Source organism: Saimiri boliviensis, chromosome 11, assembly GCF_048565385.1.
Source record: "Saimiri boliviensis isolate mSaiBol1 chromosome 11, mSaiBol1.pri, whole genome shotgun sequence".
Taxonomy (NCBI): domain Eukaryota; kingdom Metazoa; phylum Chordata; class Mammalia; order Primates; family Cebidae; genus Saimiri; species Saimiri boliviensis.
The window spans coordinates 91,915,049-91,938,969 of record NC_133459.1 but is presented as its reverse complement, the minus strand read 5'-3'; the positions used below and the strand labels follow the sequence as shown (position 1 = coordinate 91,938,969).

Here is a 23,921-nt window from a genome sequence, read left to right as displayed (position 1 = left end):
TGAGATTTCTATTTCTAGGTCCTTGAGGAATTGCCACACTGTCTTCCACAATGGTTGAACTAATTTAGACTCCCACCAACAGTGTAAAAGTGTTCCTATTTCTCCACATCCATTCCAGCATCTGTTGTCTCCAGATTTTTTAATGATCGCCATTCTAACTGGCCTGAGATGGTATCTCAATGTAGTTTTGATTTGCATTTCTCTAATGACCAGTGATGATGAGCATTTTTTCATATGTTTCTTGGCCTCCTGTATGTCTTCTTTTGTAAAGTGTCTGTTCATATCTTTTGCCCACTTTTGAACGGGCTTGTTTTTTTCTTGTAAATCTGTTTTAGTTCTTCGTAAATTCTGGATATCAGCCCTTTGTTTCTGGGTTTCTTATCTATTCTGTAGGTATTCTAAACAGCAGTGACAATTGAGATTAGGCACTTAATTTACTGCCCAGCTCAAAATTGGTTCTTCATACTACGTAGAACAGGAGTTGTGAGAGAGAACATTCTTGTCTTACGCTGGTTTTCAAAGAGAATGTTTCAGCTTTTGCCTATTCAGTATGATACTGGCTGTGGGTTTGTCATAAACAGCTCTTATTATTTTGAGATATGTTTCATAAATAACTAGTTTATTGAGAGTTTTAGCATGAATGGATGTTGAATTTTATCAAAAACTCTTTCTGCATCTATTGATATAATCATGTGGTTTTGTTACTGGTTTTGTTTACGTGACAGATTACATCATTTATTGATTTGCGTATGTTGAACCAGCCTTGCAACCCAGGGATGGAGCCGACTTGATCATGGTGGATAAGCGTTTTGATGTGCTGCTGAATTTGCTTTGCCAGTACTTTATTGAGGATTTTTGCATAGATATTCACCGGGGATATTGGCCTGACATTTTCTTTTTTTGTGTGTCTCTGCCAGATTTTAGTATCAGGGTGTTGCTGGCCTCATAAAATGTGTTAGGGAGGACTCACTCTTTTTCTATTGTTTGGAATAGTTTCAGAAAGAATAATACCAGCTCCTCTTTGTACCTATGATAGAATTCAACTATGAATCCATCTGGTCCTGGGCTTTTTTTGGTTAGTAGGCTATTAATTACTGCCTCAATTTCAAAACTTGTTATTGGCCTGTTCAGGAATTTGATTTCTTCCTGGTTTAATCATGGGAGGGTGTATATGTCCAGGAATTTATCCATTTCTTTCAGATTTTCTAGTTTATTTGTGTAGAGGTGTTAACAGCATTCTCTGATGGTAGTTTGTGTTTCTGTGAGATCAATGGTGATATCCCTTCTATCATTTTTTATTGTGTCTATTTGATTCCTCTCTCTTTCCTTCTTTATTAGTCTGACTAGTGGTCTATTTTGTTAATCTTTTCAAAAAATCAGCTCCTGGATTCACTGATTTTTTTGAAGGGCATTTTGTGTCTTTATCTCCTTCAGTTCTGCTCTGATCTTAGTTATTTCTTGTCTTCTGCTAGCTTTTGAATTTGTTTGCTCTTGCTTCTCTAGTTCTTTTAATAGTGATATTAGTGTGTTGATTTTAGATCTTTCCTGCTTTCTCCTGTGGACATTTAGTGCTATAAATTTCCCTCTAAACACTGCTTTAGCTGTGTCCCAGAGATTCTGGTATGCTATGTCTTTGTTCTCATTGGTTTCAAAGAACTTACTTATTTCTGTCTTAATTTCATTATTTACCCAGTAGTCATTCAGGAACAGGTTGTTCACTTTCCATGTAGTTGTATGGTTTGAGTGAGTTTCTTAATCCTGAGTTCTAATTTGATTGCACTGCGGTCTGAGAGACTACTGGTTATGATTTCCATTCTTTTCCATTTGCTGTGGATTGTTTTACTTCCAATTATGTGGTCAATTTTAGAATACGTGCGATGTAGTGCTGAGAAGAATGTATATTCAGTTGACTTGGGGTGGAGAGTTCTGTAGATTTCTATTGGATCCACTTAGTCCAGAGATGAGTTCAAGTCCTGAATATCCTTGTTAATTTTCTGTCTCATTGATCTGTCTAATATTGACAGTGGGGAAAGTCTTCCACTATTATTGTGTGGGTGTTTAAGTCTCTTTGTAGGTCTCTAAGAACTTGCTTTATGAATCTGGGTGCTCCTGTATTGGGTGCATATATATTTAGGATCATTAACTTTTCTTCTTGCATTGATCCATCTACCATTATGTAACACCCCTGTCTTTTCTGATCTTTGTTGGTTTAAACTCTGTTTTATGAGAGACTAGGATACCAACCCCTACTTTTTTTTTTCTTTCCATTTGCTTGGTCAATATTCCTCCATCCCTTTATTTTGAACCTATATGTGTCTTTGCATGTGAGATGGGTCTCCTGAATACAGCACACCGATGGGTCTTGACTCTTTTATCTAATTTGCCAGTCTGTGTCTTTTAATTGAGGAATTTAGCCCATTTACATTTAAGGTTAATATTGTTATGTGTAAAGTTGATCCTGTCATTATTATGCTAGCTGGTTATTTTGCCCTTGAGTTCTGGCCAGGGCAATCAGGCAAGAAAAAGAAACAAAGCGTATTCAAATAGGAAGACAGGAAGTCAAATTGTTTCTGTTTGCAGACAACATGATTGTATATTCATCTCAGCCCAAAATCTCCGTAAGCTGATAAGCAACTTCAGCAAAATCTCAGGTTACAAAATCAATGTGCAAAAATCACAGTCATTCCTATACACCAATAACAGACAAACAGAGAGCCAAATCATGAGTGAACTCTCATTCACAATTGCTACAAAGAGAATAAAATACCTAGGAATACAACTTACAAGGGATGCAAAGGATGTCTTCAAGGGTAACTACAAACCACAGCTCAAGGAAATAAGAGAGGACAGAAACAAATGGAAAAACATTCCATGCTCATGGATAGAAAGAATCAATATAATGAAAATGGCCATATTGCCTAAAGTAATTTATAAATTCAATGCTATCCCCATCAAGCTACCATTGACTTTTTTCACAGAATTAGAAATAAACCACTTTAAATCTCATATGGAACCAAAAAAGAGCCCATATAGCCAAGACAATCCTAAGCAAAAAGAACAAAGCTGGAGGCTTCACACTACCTGACTTCAAACTATACTTCAAACTACAAGGCTACAATAACAAAAACAGCATGGTACTGGTACCAAAAGAGAGATGTAGACCAATGTAACAGAACAGAGGCCCCAGAAATAACACCACACATCTACAACCATCTGACCTTTGACAAACCTGACAAAAACAAGCAATGAGGAAAGGATTCCATATTTAATAAATGGTGTTGGGAAACCTGTTAGCCATATGCAGAAAATGGAAACTGGATCATTTCCTTACACCTTATACAAAAATTAACTCAAGAAGGATTAAAGACTTGGACATAACACCTAAAACCATAAAAACCCTAGAAGAAAACCTAGGCAATACCATTCGGGACATAGGTTATGGGCAAAGACCTCATGACTAAAACACCAAAAGCAATGGCAACAAAAGCCAAAATTAACAAAAGGGATCTAATTAAACTAAAGAGCTTCTGCACAGCAAAAGAAACTATCATCAGAGTGAACAGACAACCTACAGAATGGGACAAACTTTTGCAATTTATCCATCTGACAAAGGGCTAATATCCAGACTATACAAAGAACTTAAACAAATTTACAAGAATAAATTTAAAAAAAAAAAATCAAAAAGTGGCCAAGGGGCATGAACAGACACTTCTCAAAAGAAGACATGTATGCAGCCAATGAACATATGAAAAAAAGCTCATCATCACTGGTCATTAGAGAAATGCAAATCAAAACCACAATAAGATACCATCTCACACCAGTAAGAATGGCTATCATTAAAAAGTCAGGAAACAACAGATGCTGGAGAAGATGTGGAGAAACAGGAATGCTTTTACAGTTAGTGGGAATGTAAATTAGTTCAACCATGGTAGAAAACAGTATGGTGATTCCTCAAGGATCTAGAACCAGAAATACCATTTGACCAAGCAATCTCACTATTGGGTATATAACCAAAAGATTATAAATCATTCTACTATAAAGACACATGCCATTGTATGTTTATTGTAGCACTGTTCACAATAATAGCAAAGACTTGGAACCAACCCAAATGCCCATTATTGATAGACTGGATAAAGAAAATGTGGTACATATACACCATGGAATACTGTGCAGCCATAAAAAAGGATGAATTCATGTTCTTTGCAGGGACATGGATGATGCTGGAAACCATGATTCTCAGCAAACTAACACAGGAACAGAAAACCAAACAACACATGTTCTCACTCGTAAGTGGGAGTTGAACAATGGCAACACATGGACACAGGGAGGGGAACATCACACACCAGGGTCCCCTACAGGGTGGGGAACTAGGGAAGGGATAGCATTAGAAGAAATACCTAATGTAGATGACGGGTTGATAGGTGCAGCAAACCACCGTGGCATGTGTATACCTACATAACAAACTTGCACATTCTACACATGTATCCCAGAACTTAAAGTATAATAAAAAAAAAAATTAGTTCTTTATAAATGTTATCTATTCTTTTTGTATTACCCACTTATCAACAATGTACCTATTATCCTAAATAGCAGGGATTTTTGTGTATTCACTTGACTGCCACCTGATCTCGGAGTACCAAGTTTCAGGATGCCGAACATCAGGCTACGACAGCAGCACTGGGCATTGAGCATGACAGTTTTCATCAGATTTGGCTTCTCAGTGATCTTTCACTCAACAGGGATCACTGTGACCCATCTGGGCTGCAAACTTTCCACTAGAGAGGAAAGTACACAAGGAGAAACACTTGTGAAACAGACAGCAAAGTACATTCTTGGCAAATGAATGGTGGACATTCACTTAGCTTTGGTTGATTTTTTGCAGCCTCTATGAAAAGCTTTGAATGGTGTTTCTCATATTTGGGTACAAACGACCACATGGAAATTATTAAAGCGTAACATGTTGGTATCTGCTTCTGTGTGTCACTGTCTAGAAAGAACAGAATGTACAGTGTGTGCCTTCAGATGATGCCAATAAGAAACTCAGGTGTGTCTGTGAGGGGCCCCAGGTTTCTGCAGTAGTAGCCTCCAGCACTTTTTGATCAGGAGGGTAAAAGATAAAGGTAATATTAACAAGTAAAGGGAGAGGAGATATGTGTGTGTGTGTTCATGTGTGTGTATGTGTACTCACATGTGTGTATGTGTAAATGCTCAGGCTGTTTATACTTTTTTAAGAAGAGTTATATTCAAAATTCTTCTAGCCATTTACTTTCTTCCTCTTGGACAGAAAGATCTCTCTCATGCTATCCAAATTAGGGTGGTCTCCCCCAAGTTCTGACCTCATCCAACAATCATTCAGAAGGGGAAGTACCCAGAAATAAGCATCAGTGTTTTCACAGACTTCTATCTTGAGTATGTCAAAAAGGAAGTACCCAGAAACAAGCATTCGGTGTTTTCATAAAATTTTACCTTGAATATGTCTTTATGGAAGGCATTGACTACTATCTGTAGTCAATAAACACAAGCTTTGGAAGCAGTATAACTCAAGCAAGGCAAAGGCAATTTATAGACTGTCTAGGAATTGTTTTCTGGTAGCAATAAACATATACTCTAAAAGCTCTAATTAATGAAAAGTATTTTTCAGTATAGAAAAGGTCTGTGAACAGAAAACTGGTCTAGAGAAGCAGAGAAATGGACTTCTAACCTTCCAGAGAGAAAAAGAAATAGAAAACACTTGAAAAGCAATGTTTCTTTGACTGCTACAGTCCCAAGGTGATGGTGCTGAAGGAGGGGCCTTGCAGTAAAAGGAGCCTTACCTGTGAATCCTGGAGAGCAGACACAACTGTAGTGATTAATGCCATCCATACAGATTCCATGGACACACGGGTTACTTGTACAGTCATCAAAATTAATTTCACAATTTACCCCTGGAAGACAAAACCAAAGGGAAATCATTCAATATTATCACAGAAATACTCAGGCTTTCTGCTTGTAATAATACAGCAGCATGTTAAGAAATCTAAGGTACATCCAGCCAACCCTGGACAGAATAAAACAGCAGTTCTCAAAATGCAGTCCACAGACTCTTTCAGGAGGATGCAGAGGTCCAAAGGATTTTACTAATCGTACTTAACCATGATCTTTCCTTTTCACTCTGCTAACATTCACACTAATGATGCCGAGGCAATGGGGTGAAACTGATGGCATCAGCATGAATCAAGGCAGTAGAACCAAAGTGTACTATAATTATTCTACTGCTCTCCTCCACATGCCCACAGTTAAACAAGCAAAAAAACCAGTTTCACTCAAGAGTGGCTTTGTTGAGGAAGTTAAAATTAGTAACTTTATAATTTTAATAAATCTCAACCCTTGAGTAATGTCTACTACTCTATGTGATGAAATGGAAGTATACATAAAGCATTTCTGTGGCATGCCAAGTACAAGAGTTGTCTACAGGAAAAGCCATCATGCTATTCTTTAAGCCATGAGTTAAAATAACTGCTTTCTTCATGGAACTCTATTTTAACTGAAAGAGCAACTGACAGACAAACCAGAGTTAATCAGAATTGAATATTTAGCAAATATAAAGTGAAAGGAGCAAAGCTGGCATTCTGAGGAAAAACAAATTGACAGTGTTTTGCCAAAGATAAAACTTAAACTTTCAAACCAAAATTAGAATTTTGGAACTTGTATCTATCACTGTGAGCCTGACACTGCCTGTCAGTATTATAGGCTAAATTTTGGGATAAATCTTGAAGAGTCTAATAACTTCCTCCTGAGGTAAGCTGCCTTATTCCTGCTCTACTGCCTAGATGAATGGAAGAGTTTGGTTATATTAACAGTATGCAATCATTATTGTTACCATTATTTGTAAAAAGGTAAAAAGTTATTTTACTTTTTATTTTTGTTTGAATTTAGTGACGCTTTCTGAGAATCATAGAATAATATTTTGCTAGTTTACAAAGACTAAAAATAAAACCTGGTAATGAGAATATGTTAAAAAAAAATCTAGGAAAAAATGCCATACTTGTGATTCACTCATACTTTGTTTTCCTTTCTTTCTTTCCTTTCAGAGAGAGGGTCTTGCTCTGTCACCCAGACTGTAGTGCAATGGCACAACCACAGTTCACTACAGCCTCAATCTCCCTGGCTCAAGCAGTCCTCCCATCTCGGCCTCCCAATTACAAGTACATGCTCGCTCTTTTTCCACCATACCTGGCTAATTTTTATTTATTTATTATTTTTTGTAGAGACAAAGTTTTGCTCTGTTTCCCAGGCTGGTCTCCAACTCCCAGATGCAAGCAATCCTCCTACCTTTGCCTCCCAAAGGGTTGAGATTACAGGTGTGGGCCACTGTGTCCATACTCTGTATTAATGTTTATTAATAATAATTACAGAGGAATAATTTATTGAGCTCTTACTATATGCAAAGTACTCTGCTTCGCCTGATATGTAAGTTTTCTCTAATACTGTCACCCAATCTGTACATTAGTCTGTGTTACACCCATTTAATAGAAAACAGGGTGGACCTGCACAGTGCCACCATTAGGGCAGGGCAGTGGGGCTCACCCTATTTATGTGGCTCCACAGCTTCATCCTCTTTTCACCACACCATAATGTCATCCTGTGAGTAATGAGGCTAGACTCCCCAACTAGCCATAATGAGGAAAAGATTTCCATATTCCCTGTAGAGAAGTGAATACCTTTAGGAGATGTTTTCTAACCCTTGACTGATAACCCCCTAAAACCATGAAGGCAGCATTCCCTCCCAATGAAGCTCTGATGATCCAGTGTGACTCCAGCCCCTGTCCATGGTTTATTTGAGTAGGAAAAGATGCCTGGATGAAGATAGGCCAATGAGATTTTCTCATTACAACACTGAAATACAGACTGTGTGACCTCTGGTCTACAAATGCCCAGCTTCCTGTTATTTTCTCCAAAGCCTTAATTGCTTCAAATCTATAAGAGGCTTCTGGGTGCTTTAGCTAACTTCTGTTTCTTTGTTATGTTGTTGTCATCTGGTTTTTGTAAATGATTATATAAGCCGGCTCAAGTTGGTCTCTGTTACTTGAAACACACAGGAACGTACTTAAAAGTTAATCACCATAAAAGCAGAGATGAGAGAAGGTACTGAAGGTGACTCTGGGTGGCATATCTCACTTTAAGTACCCCGTGAGTGAGCACCACTGCTGGCTGGCAAACTGTAAAGTATTTCTTCCATCCACTCCCCTATCCAAACACCAGACTACCAACCTAGGCCACACAAGTGGAATAGGAATTCTTACTCTAGAACTTGAGACTTTATTCAGAATGCCTCATTTAATGCCACCCAGGGCCGTAGTACATGCTAGCTCTTTTTCCACCCATTACAGATCAACATTTTTTTATGTTGCCTGACTGTTGCTTGCTTTAATTCTCCAAACAACTGCAGGAACATCTTGGCAGGTCCTGACAGATTCCGGGCCTTCCTTTCCATGCTGCCTACAGACCACTCACTGACTTCTCACCTTCTCAGGGACAGCTACTTACACCATACCCTCTCTGTCCTCCTCAGAAAACACCTGATACATCCTGGCATAATGATATAATGCCAGAGAAAACAAAGTGCTTGCCAACCCACCACTCACCCAGGTTTCCAATATGTTTATTATGATGGGAATGATAGCAGAGTCTAAAATGGCCCCTCCATTCTAAAGGCATCCATTCAATTGCTTGTAAATCTCTCAAATTTCTTTTCCTACTGTAATTTCTCATGTCTGAGGAACAGCCCGGAAGCAAATTGCTTTTGGAAGTTTTCACAAAGATCTATTGAGCTCTTTTAGAGAGTTATCTAAATGCGGGGAGGGAAAGGCATTTTCAGCTGTGACGGCATGAGATGTTTTTCGTATGCTTGAGCAATTCAAAAAGGACTTTGTTTTCAAACTTGGCATGTATGAGGCCTTGGATAAAGACCAGGGCCTTTGACGAGCTTGGAGAAATGGATTTGGAAACAATAGAAGAAAGTGAGGGCAGCTAACTACCTTCTCCACCTCTGCTCCCTACATAGGTCATTTTCCTTACATCCAGAATAATTCTCAATAAATCAGTCCTTTATATTGGCAAGTTTCCTTCTCACAGGGCACACATTGGTTAATCTTCCACTGATACATTTTCCTTTGATCTGGAACACAGTACCTCTGTATCCACTAACCATAGTTGTGACCATAATCATTCATCTAATAAGTAAAACAGAACCATTCAAACTTGTGAGATGCTGCTGCCTGAGAAAATAATTCCACATCCCCCCAACCAGGAGCAGGAGGAACTCAGGACAGGAACTGGCAGCTCTGCATTCTGCTTTACAGTTACTGTGCTGTGCTGCAAGGGATCTCCTCTTCCTTAGAATCCCCCAAGATGGCTAAGGCCCCAGCAGAGACAAGTGACCGAAGAAATGTGTCACACAAAGGAGACTGAACTGTGAAAGAGAAAATGCACTAAAGGAAGAGAAAATACACTAAAATACATCCTGGAAACCTGCGTGAGTGGTGGGGTGAGAGAAGAAAGGAGCCACGCTAAAGAGACTGACCTGTGAGAGAGAAAAGACACTAAAAAAAGGGAGGAAGAAAAGAAGAAGGAAGGAAGGGAGGGAGGCAGGGATTTATCAATCTGGGTGGGTGGAACTTAAAGAAAATAAAGATAACAGCTACAAATAAGAATGTTTTCAATTTTAAATCATTTCGATTTTTGAAGTGATGTTCCTCTATTTAACAAAACACACACACACATAACCGTTCAGATTGGCAAAGCTATTGTCTCCGACTTCTCCACTGACTAGGGCCACCTGCCTTGAGACATTTATGCTTGTGGCTTTGGCTGTGCTTCTCAGAATCAGGACTGTTTTTTAGGTATCCGAGCATATGCCAACAGTCTGACACATCTGTGTAAATTGATTTGAGAAATAGTGAAAAACCCATACCAGACATAAATGGAGTGGACTTACCTGATGTGCCCGGCTGGCAGTTACACTGGTAGCCATTGACCAGGTCGATGCAGCGACCATCGTTCAGGCAAGGGTTGCTGTAACATTCATCAATCTGGTCACTGCAGATGGTGCCCATGTACCCGGGACTGCAGACGCAGGTGTAGGAATCAATACCATCCTGACACTGGCCATGGTGGCAAGGATCAGGGTCACAGTTGTCAATGTTGTCCTCACACAACATACCAGTGAAACCTTTAGAAAGAATTTTAACAAGGATTCTCAAAAACCAACGCAGATTCACCTGAACAAAGTGTAGCTACATCCATTTACTCTACACGTTCCATGTGTGATCAATTAATACGGCTGGCCTTGAGCAGTAGAAAATTACTATCTGCATTGATTTAGAAAGCATGCCTGGAGAGAGGTTCTTAAAGATTTCTAAATCAAATTTTAGAATTGAAATAGCTTTGCAACTGATCAATAGTTTCATTGCAGAGATGCTTTAACTGCATCTTCATTTCTTATTAGGTTTCAGGCTGTAATACCTCAAAACATTTTTCCTTTATATATTTATCTTTGTATTTATTTCTTCCCAAGCCCAATATACAGGTTAATGATTTCTTGTATCTTATGTCCCCAATTCTGACTTTGAAGGTCAGAGAACTTTATTTTACTTCTCTCAACCCCTCTGAGAGTACTATGCATATATAGTAGTTTTAAATAAATACTGGCTGAATAAAATGAATGAACCTGTTATGAACATTTAAAAGAAAAACAGACAAGCAAGAGTTTCTTTCTTCAAGGCTTAAACAGATGACAAATGTTATACCTTTCCCTAAAAGGCTCCAGGAGGCCTCTCCCCACTTTTAAACCTGAGCTAAAGGTTTTTAATCTCTTTGAAACTTATCCTCTACAAGAAGAATCTGGCCAGGGGAAGACAAAATCTGGATTCTCTGACAAGTGGCAACTATTTGCAAAAAGAAAGTAGCTCATCTGAGTTGTCCTAACCTAAGTAGGTCTAATAATTGAAATATTAACTTTCTGTACTAATTTTCACAACTGAATTTGCTTTTCTGTAATCAGAAAAAAATTATATGCATGATGCCTGCAGTCTTTAAGACTCCATTCTCTAAAATAAGATGTCTTGAATTATATAAATAACTTCTTTCTCAAGCAGTCAGATAATAAAGAAGTTCACTTCTAATAATTTCTAGCCTTTCTATAGAATACTGGCCTGTGTAAAAGGAAATATGTAATAGGGAACATCTGGCTTACTGAAATCCAATCCCAAGTGAAAAATGTGATTACAAACCCAGAAATGCAGAATATTTGTGCACAGATCATTTTCAACTCTAGCTGCAGAAGTCCACAAAGAGGACCCAAACTCTCCCAGTTAGAGCTCTCTCTCCTGTCATTTACACACTTGACACTCAATATGATTTGGCGTCTTTTATGCAAAATACCCCTGCACTTGTACACATTCAGCCTTTAAAATTTCTGGGCCTTCTTTCAGTCACTTGCTTTATGAAACACAGGGCCAGGACTCCTGCTGAGAAGCCCCAATGAAAAATAGTTTTCAACTGGAATTCTTCTCTTTCCTAAATGAGTAAATCTAGCCAGCTGGAAGCTTACTGCTGCCAAAATTTGTCCCAGAAAGACATGGATACCAAATGGAAATAACTGGGCCAGACTGCTATTGTGGTGGAGGAGGCAGGTACCGTAGAAAAAGAGTGAGAACAATAACTTTGCTTGAAGCAGCTCTTTCTAAACATGGAGTAGCCCGAGAATGGACTGGCCTGGTGGAGTGGCTAGCAGAGGACAGGGACCATCACCCTATTTTGTTCAGAGAGACCTACCAAGGAGATGAAAAGTGAGAAGAGTCTTACCTGTGGCACACTGGCATTCATAGCCATTCGGGTGATCAATACACTTTGCCCCATTCAGACACGGAGTACTGGAACAGTCATCAATATCAATCTGGCAAACTGGCCCAGTAAAACCTCAAAAAGGGACAGTGATAACATGAGTTGAAGGATTATGTCGCACCTTCCTTCAGTATAAGAATGATGTCCGGGGAGGGGTAGGTTCGCTTACTGGCAGGGCTTATGCCAATGGATCAATAAGCCTATGCTTTATTATTCTCCCCAACAGGTAACTGCAATGACCAGGTGACACTCAGGGAATCAGAGGCACTTGTGGTGTGTCTCCACCACTGCTTCTTCATAGACAGACTTCACTTCTAAATGAAGGAAGCAGGAAGTGAAATTTATAGGTGGAACCCTCCAATAAGTAACTTTAGCTTCAGAGGCAACAGAAACCTTCTCTCTGAAGATACAATGCAGTAAAATATAGTCTATGGAGGACAATTTGGCATATCTTCAAAAATAGCTTGAGGGAAAAAAAAGGAAAGACAGAGAATCTTAGAAAAATTGGCATGTGTTGTCTGTTTCTGAAAGCATGGGTGAAATGTCTAAAAATAACAATCTCACAGAAGGCCTTCATGAATATGACCCATGGGAAAAAAATAAAATCCCGAATAGCCTACAATTAAGGCTTCTATGAGGTATGAGCATTCTGAAATACAGACACAGACAAAGAGGTCATGGGCCATTCAAGAACAGACTTAGACTTCTGGCCACAAAGGATTTGTAAGACATAGTACCTAAAACAAATTCCCTATTTCTGTACACACACACTCCTGTCACCAGGCACTTAGTTTAATGATTTCCTCACGCACAGCCCACGCACGTTTTCTCCCTTCTCTCTTCCACACTGTCAGTTGGTTTTGTGCTTTAATAGAAGACAGGGACAGGTGGTGGGCACTTACCAGGAGGACACAGACACTGGAAACGATTGACTTTATCCACACATTGCCCATTGTTCACACAAGGATTGCTCTGACATTCATTTATCTCCAACTCACAATGCACACCTTTGAAACCTAAACAAAACAGACCACACACGTAGCTTAAAAAGAGAGAAAGGTGTATTCCAGACAAGAAAGCACAAATTTGCAATGATAACTACATCTTCTGTGAGTATGCACATTTCTGCAAAGAGAGAAGGAACTCTGCCGTGGTGAGAAATAGTCACTCCAAGCATCAAGCAGGACAGGGCATACTGTGAGATATCCATGTTACTGTGAAAAGCAGGAAGGGATTACTTTAAAAGACATTGGTAAAAACTAGCATATAAACAAGGACTGCTCCACATTTTCTGTTACAAATCCATATTTTCTGGACTGTGGAAGGCCCAAAATGTCCCCACTCTGTGTTCCTAAAGACAAGCCGAGCTGGAGCTGCTGTTGCCTTCAGGGTGCAGGTCAAGGTCAGGAGTGCCTTCCAAGGCTGGAGTGGCTGGCAGCCTGAATGAGGCAGAGCAGCCAATGTTAGCCATCATTTCAAGGTGGACTTGGCTGTATCCTCTGAGGAATCAAGACATGGTCTCTGCAAAAGAGCTCCAGAATACAACTAAACATGTGTTGCACTTTAGATAAATGAAAACTTCTTACATAATTGTGGATAAAATTTATTTCTGTAAATGGAATAGTATGGTATTTATAATATTAAGGTATCATAAAAGCTTGCTGTATTTCAAAAAACAGAAAATTTTTTGAAAATTTCTATTATATGTATGTGGATTTTGATATAACAGGCTTGTTTAATTTGGTCTACATAGCTTGATGAACTGTAGCACTGCCTTATTCCTCAAGTAAGGAAAGTCTGCTTGTGAACGCTGGCTTTCTCTAGTCCCCAGTCAGCACAGGAAATTAAATGCTGATAGAGCTCATGAGACTGCAACAGTATACTGAATGCTCTACCAAAAGAAGTTCAGAGCAGTCCCCCCTCTCTAGACCCCACACATTGATGGGCCCATTTACCTGGCATGCACAGACATGTGAATCCTCCAATCTTATCCAAACAGGTAGCATCATTCTGGCAAGGGTCTGAATGGCACTCATTGATGTCCATCTCACAACGAGGTCCTGAATAACCCTTCAGACACTCACAGTGGAAGCCACCTTCTGTGTTCACACATTTTCCTGCATGCTCACAAGGATTGCTGTTGGCTGAAAGACAGGAGTCCCAATTACCGGGATCAAAGCACTTGAGTTTCCACAAATGTGGATGATAGAAGAGGATCTCATGGTTATAGCAACAGGGCCAGGCCTTTAATAATATCATTATTATTTTTAATTTTTAATTTTTAATTTTTTTCCTCTTAATTTAAAAAGAAATAAAAGCAGAGTATTCTCAACTGTCACGCATTTCTGCTACTGCAGTTTTTGCCCAAACTGTCACTGAGGTAGGGCTTTATATTAAGAATCAGGTACATATCTTTCATACATTTAATCCCCAGAACGGAATATATGGTTATTGTTATGGTTATACTGAAAGATTAGTTGTAAACGCTGCACATGTAGCAAGAGAAATCTGAGGTTTAGGTGTAACTTGCTCCTACAGTAAAATGTGCTTCAGTTTAAACATCTGCTGGGCTCAACAGACACTCCACGGAATAGAAGAAGTTCTGAGTACTCACCCATGGCACACTCATCCACATCTTCTGTGCAGTCAGCCCCTTTGTAGCCTTGCGGGCAGGTGCAAATATACTGCCCATTCAGGGGGTTGGTGTCACACAGTGCCCCCTTGTGGCAAGGATTGCTGATGCATGCATCATCCAGATGACACAGGAGACCTGTCACAGGGTGGGGCAAAGAAGAACTAACAGAAAATGTCTCTCACTTGAGGAAGAGCTTTCTCTTTCACCAAGGAGGGAAAACCTCATGACTGGTTCCTCAGAATCCAACATGGAGATTAATAGGCAACTTCTGCTTTGCCTGACCTACCTTGGGGACATGCTTGGCCACCATCAAAGCACCTAGCCGCAACCCTAGACCTCTGGCCCTAAGCCCTCAGCTAGACCTCTCCTCCAGGGCAGAGACATCTACAGGCCAGAAAAGAAGAAGAGGGAGACAGAGAAATGGAACCATCTTCCAGATAGTGTGCCAGATTTAGCAAGTGAAATAGAGATGTCCAGTTGAATTTTAGATAAACAAGAAATAATTTTTAGTATGTCTCAAACATTCCATACATCCCGTATTTTATCTGGAATCCTACTTCCCCAATATTATGCTACCTGATGATCATCAGCCTTTACTAGAGTAGCCTTTTAATAGCATCAACATTCCTGATTCAGGTGTCCCCAGGTCTCTGAAGATATGACTAGGCTTCCTGTTTTATATAGTTCACATGGGAACTGGCTTTTCCAGTCTGCAATTAACTTAAGAACAGGTAACAAAGGCTTCTTCCACAAAGCTGGCGCTAAGGCTTTTGGAAAAGGCATCTATCAAAGAATATTTCAAAACTGCCAGGCAGAAAGTTCTTCCAGCTAAATTATCTTTTCCCATCACCTTCCTCCTTACATTGCTCTCCTCCTGGAACTAGTAGCTAGAGCAATGTTACCTTTGTAGCATGTAAAAATCTTCCCTGAGGGGGGTATTTTCATAGACATTGAGGATTAGAAGGTACTTAAATGTTTCTCTCCTTACAACTTCTTCTGAGTAAATTGTTTCTTCATAAAATGCAGCCTGTGGATCCATTTAATAGTCATTTTCTCTTAGCAGCTCAGGGGTTTTTCAGTGTAAGATCTTAAGGACTTCAGCAGATGCTCCAAAGACAATAGTTACTAACTTTCCTTTTTGGAATGAAAAACTAAAGTATGTAGAGTTGAGAAGAGAGCCTGAAGTCCTAATGAGGAAGACTATTTTCATAGCATTTTGGCTAGCAGATTACATTTCTGGAAGAATCCTGAGTGATATAGTCCCACAGATGATAACTCAAATAACACAGCTATTGGGATGAAAGGTATTGCCCCTTCGCTGTTTCTAGCTCCGTCCTCTGTTAACCTTACCTGCCTTCCCCTCTGGGCACATGCAAGAGAAGGAGGCCACACGGTCAATGCAGGTAGAGCCTGGAGTACAGGAGGCGAAGGCGCAGTCATCGATGTTCTCACTGCAGTCATCTCCACTCCAGCCATTGACACATACACAGCCAAAGCCTCCATTGCGGTTGGCACAGGTGCCACCATTCTGACAGGCGTTGGGTTGCAGCAGGCATTCATCCACATCCTCTGTGCAGAACTGTCCTTTTAGGGGAAAATTACCTTTGATTAGGGCTCTTGAGTCTTAAAGGATTAGTACCATACCAGCCCCCACACACTCTTCATCTTCATGTGACCTGTCTGAAATTAAAGCAAGCAGAACTCACAGAAAGCCAGGCCCTCAAATGAATTTTAAGACCACCTTGAGCCATTCAGATGACATTTATTCCAGGCAAATCATTTCAAGATGAATAGAACAGTTACTACCCCTAGAAACTGACAACATGAGGGTTTGGCCAACCTATCGAAGAGAAGGTAAAACCTATAGGATCCCTGAGTTAACTAATCCCTGGATCAATGAACCTACAAGTTAGAAGAGCAAGGGGAGAAGAGTATAAGAGATGAGAAGAGGGGTTGGGGAGTTTGGAGAGAGATAACATGGGGAGAAATGCCAGATATAGGTGACGGGGGGATGGAGGCAGCAAACCACCTTGCCAGGTATGTACCTATGCAACAATCCTGTATGATCTGCACATGTACCCCAGAACCTAAAGTACCAAAAAAAAAAAAAAAAAACTTGAGAGAAAAAAAAAAAGATGAGTAAGAAAAAAAAGTGAGAAGGAACCTGTATGCCAAACATTAGGGTAACTGTTCTATATCTTGACTGTATCAATGCCAATATTCTGGTTGCAATATGCAACAGTCTGTAAGATGATGTCACCACTGAGAGACACTTGATAAAGGGTACAAGAAATCTTTCTATATTAATTTTTATAGCTGTGTAAAACTACACATAACTGAAAATAAAAAGTCTAATCTTTGAAAATGTTAGGGCAAGCAACATAGGGTAGGGAGAAGACATGACAGACATTGAAAAGTTCTTGTAAAATATGGATGTGAAGGGCAAGGCCAAGAATAATGAGATTGGAGCAAGCTGTTTTCAGCCTGACGCACCCAAACTGAAAGGATGAGGATTTGTGGAAGAAGACAAGGAAAGCCCACCCAATGTAATAGGAGATGGAAAAAGGGCTGGTATGCACTGCCTGAAAAAGAGCAAACTAAAGGAGGCTAAACATGAGCCCACATCTGGCTAGGTTGCAGGCCACTGCTGTAGCAACAATGGGGACTAAGGCAAAGGCTCCCAGGTCCTTTAACAAAGAATGAGAGAATGTCTTCAACTTACAAGCAAGGAATCTGTGATTAACAAAAGCAGGATGGGGCCAGACCATATGAGCTTAAAACAAATTGATGATTGGTTTTGTTTGAAATCTTTTAAAAACAGTTTAGAGAACTATCAAAGGAACTAAAATTTAGATCATCTGAATTCTCTAAAACATGACAAGTTGTTGAAAATCAAAAAAATGTCAAGGCGTCCTTCATTCTTCTTTTGTAAATAAAACACAGCAAATAATTTTAAAAGGCACTCTTATGAAGAGGTCTCTTAATAAAAAAAGAACACAGTATTTGTGCTTAGAAAATGCCAAGGCTATCTCTCTAGACCCAGAATACCTAACAACTTGATTGGTTCATGTATCTACAGAAGGCCTGTTAGCCATCACTGCTTGTACATGCTAGCTGTGTCTGACCTAACCTAACTGCCTGCCTGTTCTTTATTCCTAACATTGACCTCCATTACTATAGAGACAATATCACTGTCTCACACTTATTTGGTGGCACATCTGTCCCCTCTACTTGGCCACAGTTTAGAGGGTTCTTCTGTATTCCCCGCCAAGAGCCACCTGCCGAGGATGGCAGGATGGGTATGTGGATGTCTCCGGAACTCTGTGCTCAGCATAATCCTTCCATGCTCATCTCCTCACTCCAGCCATATCAGCAACCATGTCTCTTCATGATCGAACACTCCTGACCATAGCTGACTGACCCAAGATGGACATCTGATCCAAGCTATGTCACTGTATCTCTTCTAAATCATTGGACTGCAACCACTTTGCCACATAGACCAAAAAGATGAGGAGGCTGGTCTGCAGAGAACGTGATAAGGGTGAATCAGAAGTGCACTGAAAGCCAGGAACAGTGGCTCACCCCTGTAAACCCAACATTTTCAGAGGCCAAGGCAGGAAGATTACTTGAGCCCACAAGTTAGAGACCAGCCTGCAGGCACTACTCGGCAGGCTGAAGTGGGAGAATCACTTGAGCCATAATAATGCCACTGCACCCCAGCCTGAACAACAGAGCAAGACCCTGTCTCAAAAAAAGAAAAATAGAAAAGATGCACACAAAGAGAACAAACCATAGTGGTATGCAAGTTGTTGGTTCCAATTGTTCCTGAAGCCCAACTACTACTAGTAAGCCTACTCAGTGGCATAGACATTCTGAGAGATGCCTCTTGTACCAGGTCTTCCTGAATTGAGATGGGTTCCGTCAACTGCAACCCAAAGTATTAACTAATACAGAAAAAAGTGAGTGAGGGATGAGGAAGTGAATGGGGCAGGCAATGAGGGTAAAAAGAAAAGAAGGAAGGGAGAAGATGAATAAGAATGTAAGAACACTTAAAATGAATGAGGTTGTGAGTGAAAGGAGTGAAGGAAGGAGGGAGGGAGGGAGGGAGACAGTAAATGATGGAGGGAGATGAGGGGAGGGAGGAGGGGAGAGGGAGGGAGTGAGAGAGCAAAGGAGTCAGAGAGTGCAGGAGGGAGGGAGTGAAGTCACTGGCAATCATCTCCCTCAGGGCAGATAATGTCATTTATTACAGAAACTTTGCTGTCTTAATAGTACTAGCAGAAATGGTACCTCAAAGTAATGACACCTGTGTTATTAGGATGCAGGTGGGATTGAGAAATGAAAACATGACCAAGAAGTAGGTGAAAAGCTACTTACTGCAATATGAAAATTGCTGAGTCTCATCTATTATATTTATGCTAACTCAAATATCTACACTGTCCACTAACTAAACTGGCTTGCTGAATGCGAGCAATTTAGATGCCATTTTTCCTTATTGAGGCTTTGTGATAATTCTGGGTACTATAAGACACAGTGTGTTGAAAACTATTTTGTATACATTTCTTATGCACTGTAATAGATACTGAAATAATGTAGCAAGACAAACTAGGTAAATAAAACCATGCCTGGAAAGGAAATATGGCAATCCTGGAAAAGCAAAGCAATAGCCATTGACTGCCTACTGAGAAGCAAGCACTGTGCTTGGGGTGCTCATAATTATCTCATTTATATCTGAGGAAACAGTCTCAGAGAGGTAAAATAATTTGCCTGTGTAAGGAAGTGAGTGCAGGACAGCCGAGATTTAAACTGGGGCTGTCTCCCTCTAAAATTCTTAACAACAATCTGAGGTGTGAACCTGACAGCCATCTCTGCATGTCTTGGGCTTGCTTCCCAAGGGCACAGAGGCATGGGGAAGTGGATGAGATGGAGGAGGTAAGGACTCAAGTCATGACTCAAATGATTGGGTAACGGAAACACTTGTGACTGCAAACTCACATCTAAAAGGGAAATGTATTTTTAGGCAGAGTCCACTGGTTTTTGAATGAGACTGAATTTGGAGATTAACTGCCTTCACTGAACACCTTTGCACCAGGTAACTGTTCGATAGTGCTTGTCAGGGAAAGGAAATCCAGAGATCCAAGAAGGTACTTGCTTATAAGTAAATATCTACTGGATAAATCACACTTCTCTAAGGTTCAGGCACATTTCTTCAGATTCACATTCCCTCCTAGTCTCTTTTCTGCCAGATTATTTTCTCCCTATTAAAATTCTATCAACCAGTTCTATAATTCAGAATAGGAAAAACAGTAACCAGGGTGACCATAACACTTGCTTATTCTAAAATTCCCAGTGGAACATCTGCTACGATACAACTTCCTTCATGTCACCACCCTCCTGGCATGGAGAAAACCAATGCAGAAGCCTAAAAATAAAAAACTTCAGGCTCAGGAAGGAAAAAGAACCAAAATCTTCCAAAGTCCACACAGTTAGTGAGTGAGACTGCTTCACTGAAACCCAGATCAGTCTGACTGCAAATCTGATGCTCTTTGACTGCAGCAGAGTTGAGTAATCAGTCCTGGATGTGATCAACACAATCTACACACTAGGTTCCTGATCCTAGGGTCTCACAGCAGCCCTGAGAAGTCCTGGCTGCACGAGACCATTAAGGAACATTCCTATTAGAAAGGAATAAGGGCAGAAGGTCACTAGATATTAGAATGGGTGAAGTTCTTGGCGATTACCTAGAGGTCTTAAGTATATGCTCTAAGGTCATTGAGCTTATCCCACTACTCCATGGCAAGAAAGCACCAGCCTGGGCTGGCAGTAGAAGATTTACAGAGGCATACAGGATTAAGTCTTAAAGATATTAAAATAACTGGAGTGTATTCTCTGGCTGGGGTTTTAAAAGAAGAAAAAGCTGGAGGTCGCTGAGGCTTTGAATTTGAGTATGAATTCGGAACTTGATACAACAAGTAAAGGAGGATGAGGAAAGACATGATTAATACTGTGTTTGAAGGTAAGTTGGCCAATAGAATTTAGAAGGAATTAAAAGCAAATGACTTTATGTTAGTAGGGAAAGGAGGAGAGGGCACTAAGTTATAGGCTACCTAGCAAATAAAAGCCTTTGGTGAAACAGCAGAGTGGTATTGTTTCCATGTCCTACCAAGCTACTAAATCTTCAATGCAAACAAGTGTCAGCATGTATCATCACCTGTGTCAACACACAAACTTTGCTGGTGAACTCCCAAAACGTTGCACAAAGCTCACTTAGGCAAGTTTTCAAGGGTGATAATTATCCTGCCCAGTAATATCCACCTGCCAGATATTGCAGGCTACTGTCATTTTTTTTTAACGTCAGCACTGAGACAGTGGGCTAGTTAGGCTCTTTTCATTGCCTATGGGCAAGAGAGAAAGAAAATAACTTGTTTTTAGAAACTACCCTCTCTACTGTCACAATGACTCTGGGGTAATAAGAAATGAAATATCAAAATAACATATCCTTGGCTGATACCTTAAACACTGAGTGCCATCTGTACTTACTATTTTCTGGTTTATCACTTTTGCCTCATAAATATACTCAAATCTACAACTCTCCTTTGTACAATTTATGCTAACAACAATGACATTTGTTGATTCCTCAAATATTAAGTTCTTACTGCCTCAGTGCCTCTGCATAAGCTGCTCCGTCCATCTGAAACATTTTTTCCCTGTCTTATCAGTAGAGTAGGTCTCCGTTGCGCACCTCCTCATGATTCTTCACCACTGCGTCACTCCATTCAATCCACTCTGGCATGTATCACAAGCTGTGAGTTTTCATTTGCTCTTTACAATCTCTTCCCCCATTTGGCCAGAAGCTCCAGGAGGGCGGGATTGTGTCTGCCATTCATCTTGGTATCCATGCCAGCCACTGTACTAGACACTTGGTGTCAGTGGTGGAACTAACCTTGGACAGCATCCAATGCAACATGCTCATTTTGCAGAGGAGGAAACCAGGACCTGACAGGTATAGCAACTTGTCCAACGCTGCACAGCTGGTTGGCAAAAGAATTAGGAGTGAAAATAGCTCAGTGATGAAAAAGCTTTTGGGGTGTGAGACTGCTGCAGATCAAGTTGGTTTTCAAAACGAAGAAAGCCAACCTGGACTCACTGTTGAGGGACGTGGGGAAAGAGGAAGGAGCTCACAGTGCTACTAGTGAAGATGACAGGGCATTGCGAACCCACCATTAGCAAAGTCCACATCCTGTTTTGGTTTTGCAGGACGAGGGGCACTTCCATGCTGATCTTTTCTTGTTGCTCCCTTCTCTGGCTTTAGGATGAACAAGTAAGATTATGGGCACAGCCTGTGGCAGTAACTGTAACAGGGTGAACCTAAAAGGTCTGTGCTGAGATAGAAACCATGGCCTGGGCCTCATCAGCACCAGGCTCCAAGTGAGCCAAGACCACGAAATAGTCACCATCTATGAGCTGTAACCTGCGGGGACACAAGCGGCTCATCATGGTTCTCTCAAGGCAAGGGCCCCACCCGCAAACCACTGATCCAACTTGGAGCACAAGTGATGGGAGAAAACATAGAGGGGGACAACAGAAAGAAGGAAAGGAAAGAAGAGAAAGGAATTGAAGAAAGAAAGGTTGCTGAGCCTCGGCTCTCACCCTTCCCAGTCTTCTCTTCACTGTCAAGTCTGTGGGAAAAAGTTTGATCACATCACTGGTCCAGTTAAGGGTCAACTCTCGTTGCAACAACAATCCCCACAAAAGGAACAAATCACAAATGAGCTTGGCTGGCCCTTGCCCTGACCCTGCTACCTTCTCCTCTATGGCTGAGTCAAGAGAGCTCTGTCTCCAATATGCCCTGCCAACCAGCAGTCACTCAAGACCCTGAGTGCTGAAGTTTCATATATTTCTGTTTCAGAGCGGATCATTCTTGTGACCCCTATCCTACGAAACCTCTGCTCTATACATGGGAGTCTTTCTGTTACGCTGCTGAAGTTGCAGCTGAAGAACAAACAAGCTTGCGACGTGTCCCATCATCTGCTGGGAGTAAAGTTGGGTGAAGCATTCTGTATAAACACTGCAGTCTCCGGGGCCTGCCTACTGCGAGAACGGTCTGGGAGCACAGATGTGGCTCAGGGGACAAAGTCGTTGTGGAAAGGACATTCATACAGAAGAAATGCAAGAAATTCCTCCACTGATTCTAGACACCAGCATCTTTCTCAGGACTTCTCAAAGGCCTGTCCCTGCCTCATGACCAGCGTCTTTTCTAAAGAGCTGCCACGATGACCTTCACATGTAAAGTAGATGGAGCTGCTTGCCTCTTCAAATCCTTTGATGAATTATTTTGCATTTAGAATACAATTCTACCACCTCCCTGTGCTTTCTGCCTATGTCTCTAGACCCTAACCATGAAACACCACTAGCTCCAGCCACACTGGGCTTTTTCATTCCTCAAAAGCATCCCATTCTTTCCCTCCTCAGTGGCTAGCACATGTGATTCCTTGTGCCTGGAATACGTTTATCCTCACTCTCCCGCAACTCCTACTCATTGTCTTATGGAAAATGTTACCTTCTCAAAGAGATCTTACCTGCCTGTCACCAAATACAGTTAGTTCTGCCTGTTCATATGCTCCCCAGATACATTCTATGTTTCCTGCAAGGCAGTTAGCACAGTTCAGAATTTTACAGAGAAGTACACTGTCCATCCGTGTCTGTGTTTCTCACTAGGCTGTCAATGCCATGAAGAAATGGGGGGTAGCTCTCCACCTCATCACTGAATCTCCAGAATGCAACGCAGTGCCAAGCTTAAAGAAATAGTCATTAAATGAATGTTTATCTGCTTCAAGTTCTCTTACCTGAGTTTTCCTAATCCCAAAATAAGCATCATCTTTCAACTCACCCCTCTCGTAGCAACAAAGAGCGAGTTTACTGTTCCTACCCAAAGTGTCCACCCACCTTGTCTACACCAGCAGTCCACACACAAACCCCTCATCCCAATCCCCTTCTTGTGTCACTAAACTCCATCTCTTTTGTACCACACCCAGCTTCACCTTGCCTTTGACCACTAACCCTTCGACTACGCCTCAAGGGCAACTCTACATTAAGGTGCACAACTTCCTTCTTCCACTGAAACCTGAGTTTTCCCTAAAGGCAGCTGCCCAGTCAGCCCTCTGCAGCAGGGCTCCTGCAGTCCTCCACTTTCAAACACTGTCACGGACAGGAAACTAGGGGAGAAGGGTGGGTTTTCTCTTTATTACCCAATACCCCTACTGACCTCAGCGGTAAAAACATACTGACCTCAGCAGTAAAAACATAAGTACTGAGTTATTTCTAGGTTCCAGATATGACGATACATGCTTTACATTGACTGTTAAATATAGTCTTCACATATAATTAGTTTTACAGATTTAGT

At 40.8% G+C, this 23,921-nt stretch overlaps 1 protein-coding gene across 1 annotated transcript in view; it reads right to left on the bottom strand.

Moving 5' to 3' along the window:
• NOTCH2 (notch receptor 2) overlaps window positions 1-23,921 on the bottom strand; it is a 176,672-nt gene that overhangs the window by 54,779 nt on the left and 97,972 nt on the right. Inside the window, 7 exon segments of the mRNA XM_003944788.4 lie at window positions 5,814-5,924; window positions 9,977-10,210; window positions 11,845-11,958; window positions 12,786-12,899; window positions 13,839-14,027; window positions 14,498-14,653; window positions 15,869-16,102. Of these exon segments, the coding sequence (XP_003944837.2) occupies window positions 5,814-5,924; window positions 9,977-10,210; window positions 11,845-11,958; window positions 12,786-12,899; window positions 13,839-14,027; window positions 14,498-14,653; window positions 15,869-16,102 (1,152 nt within the window).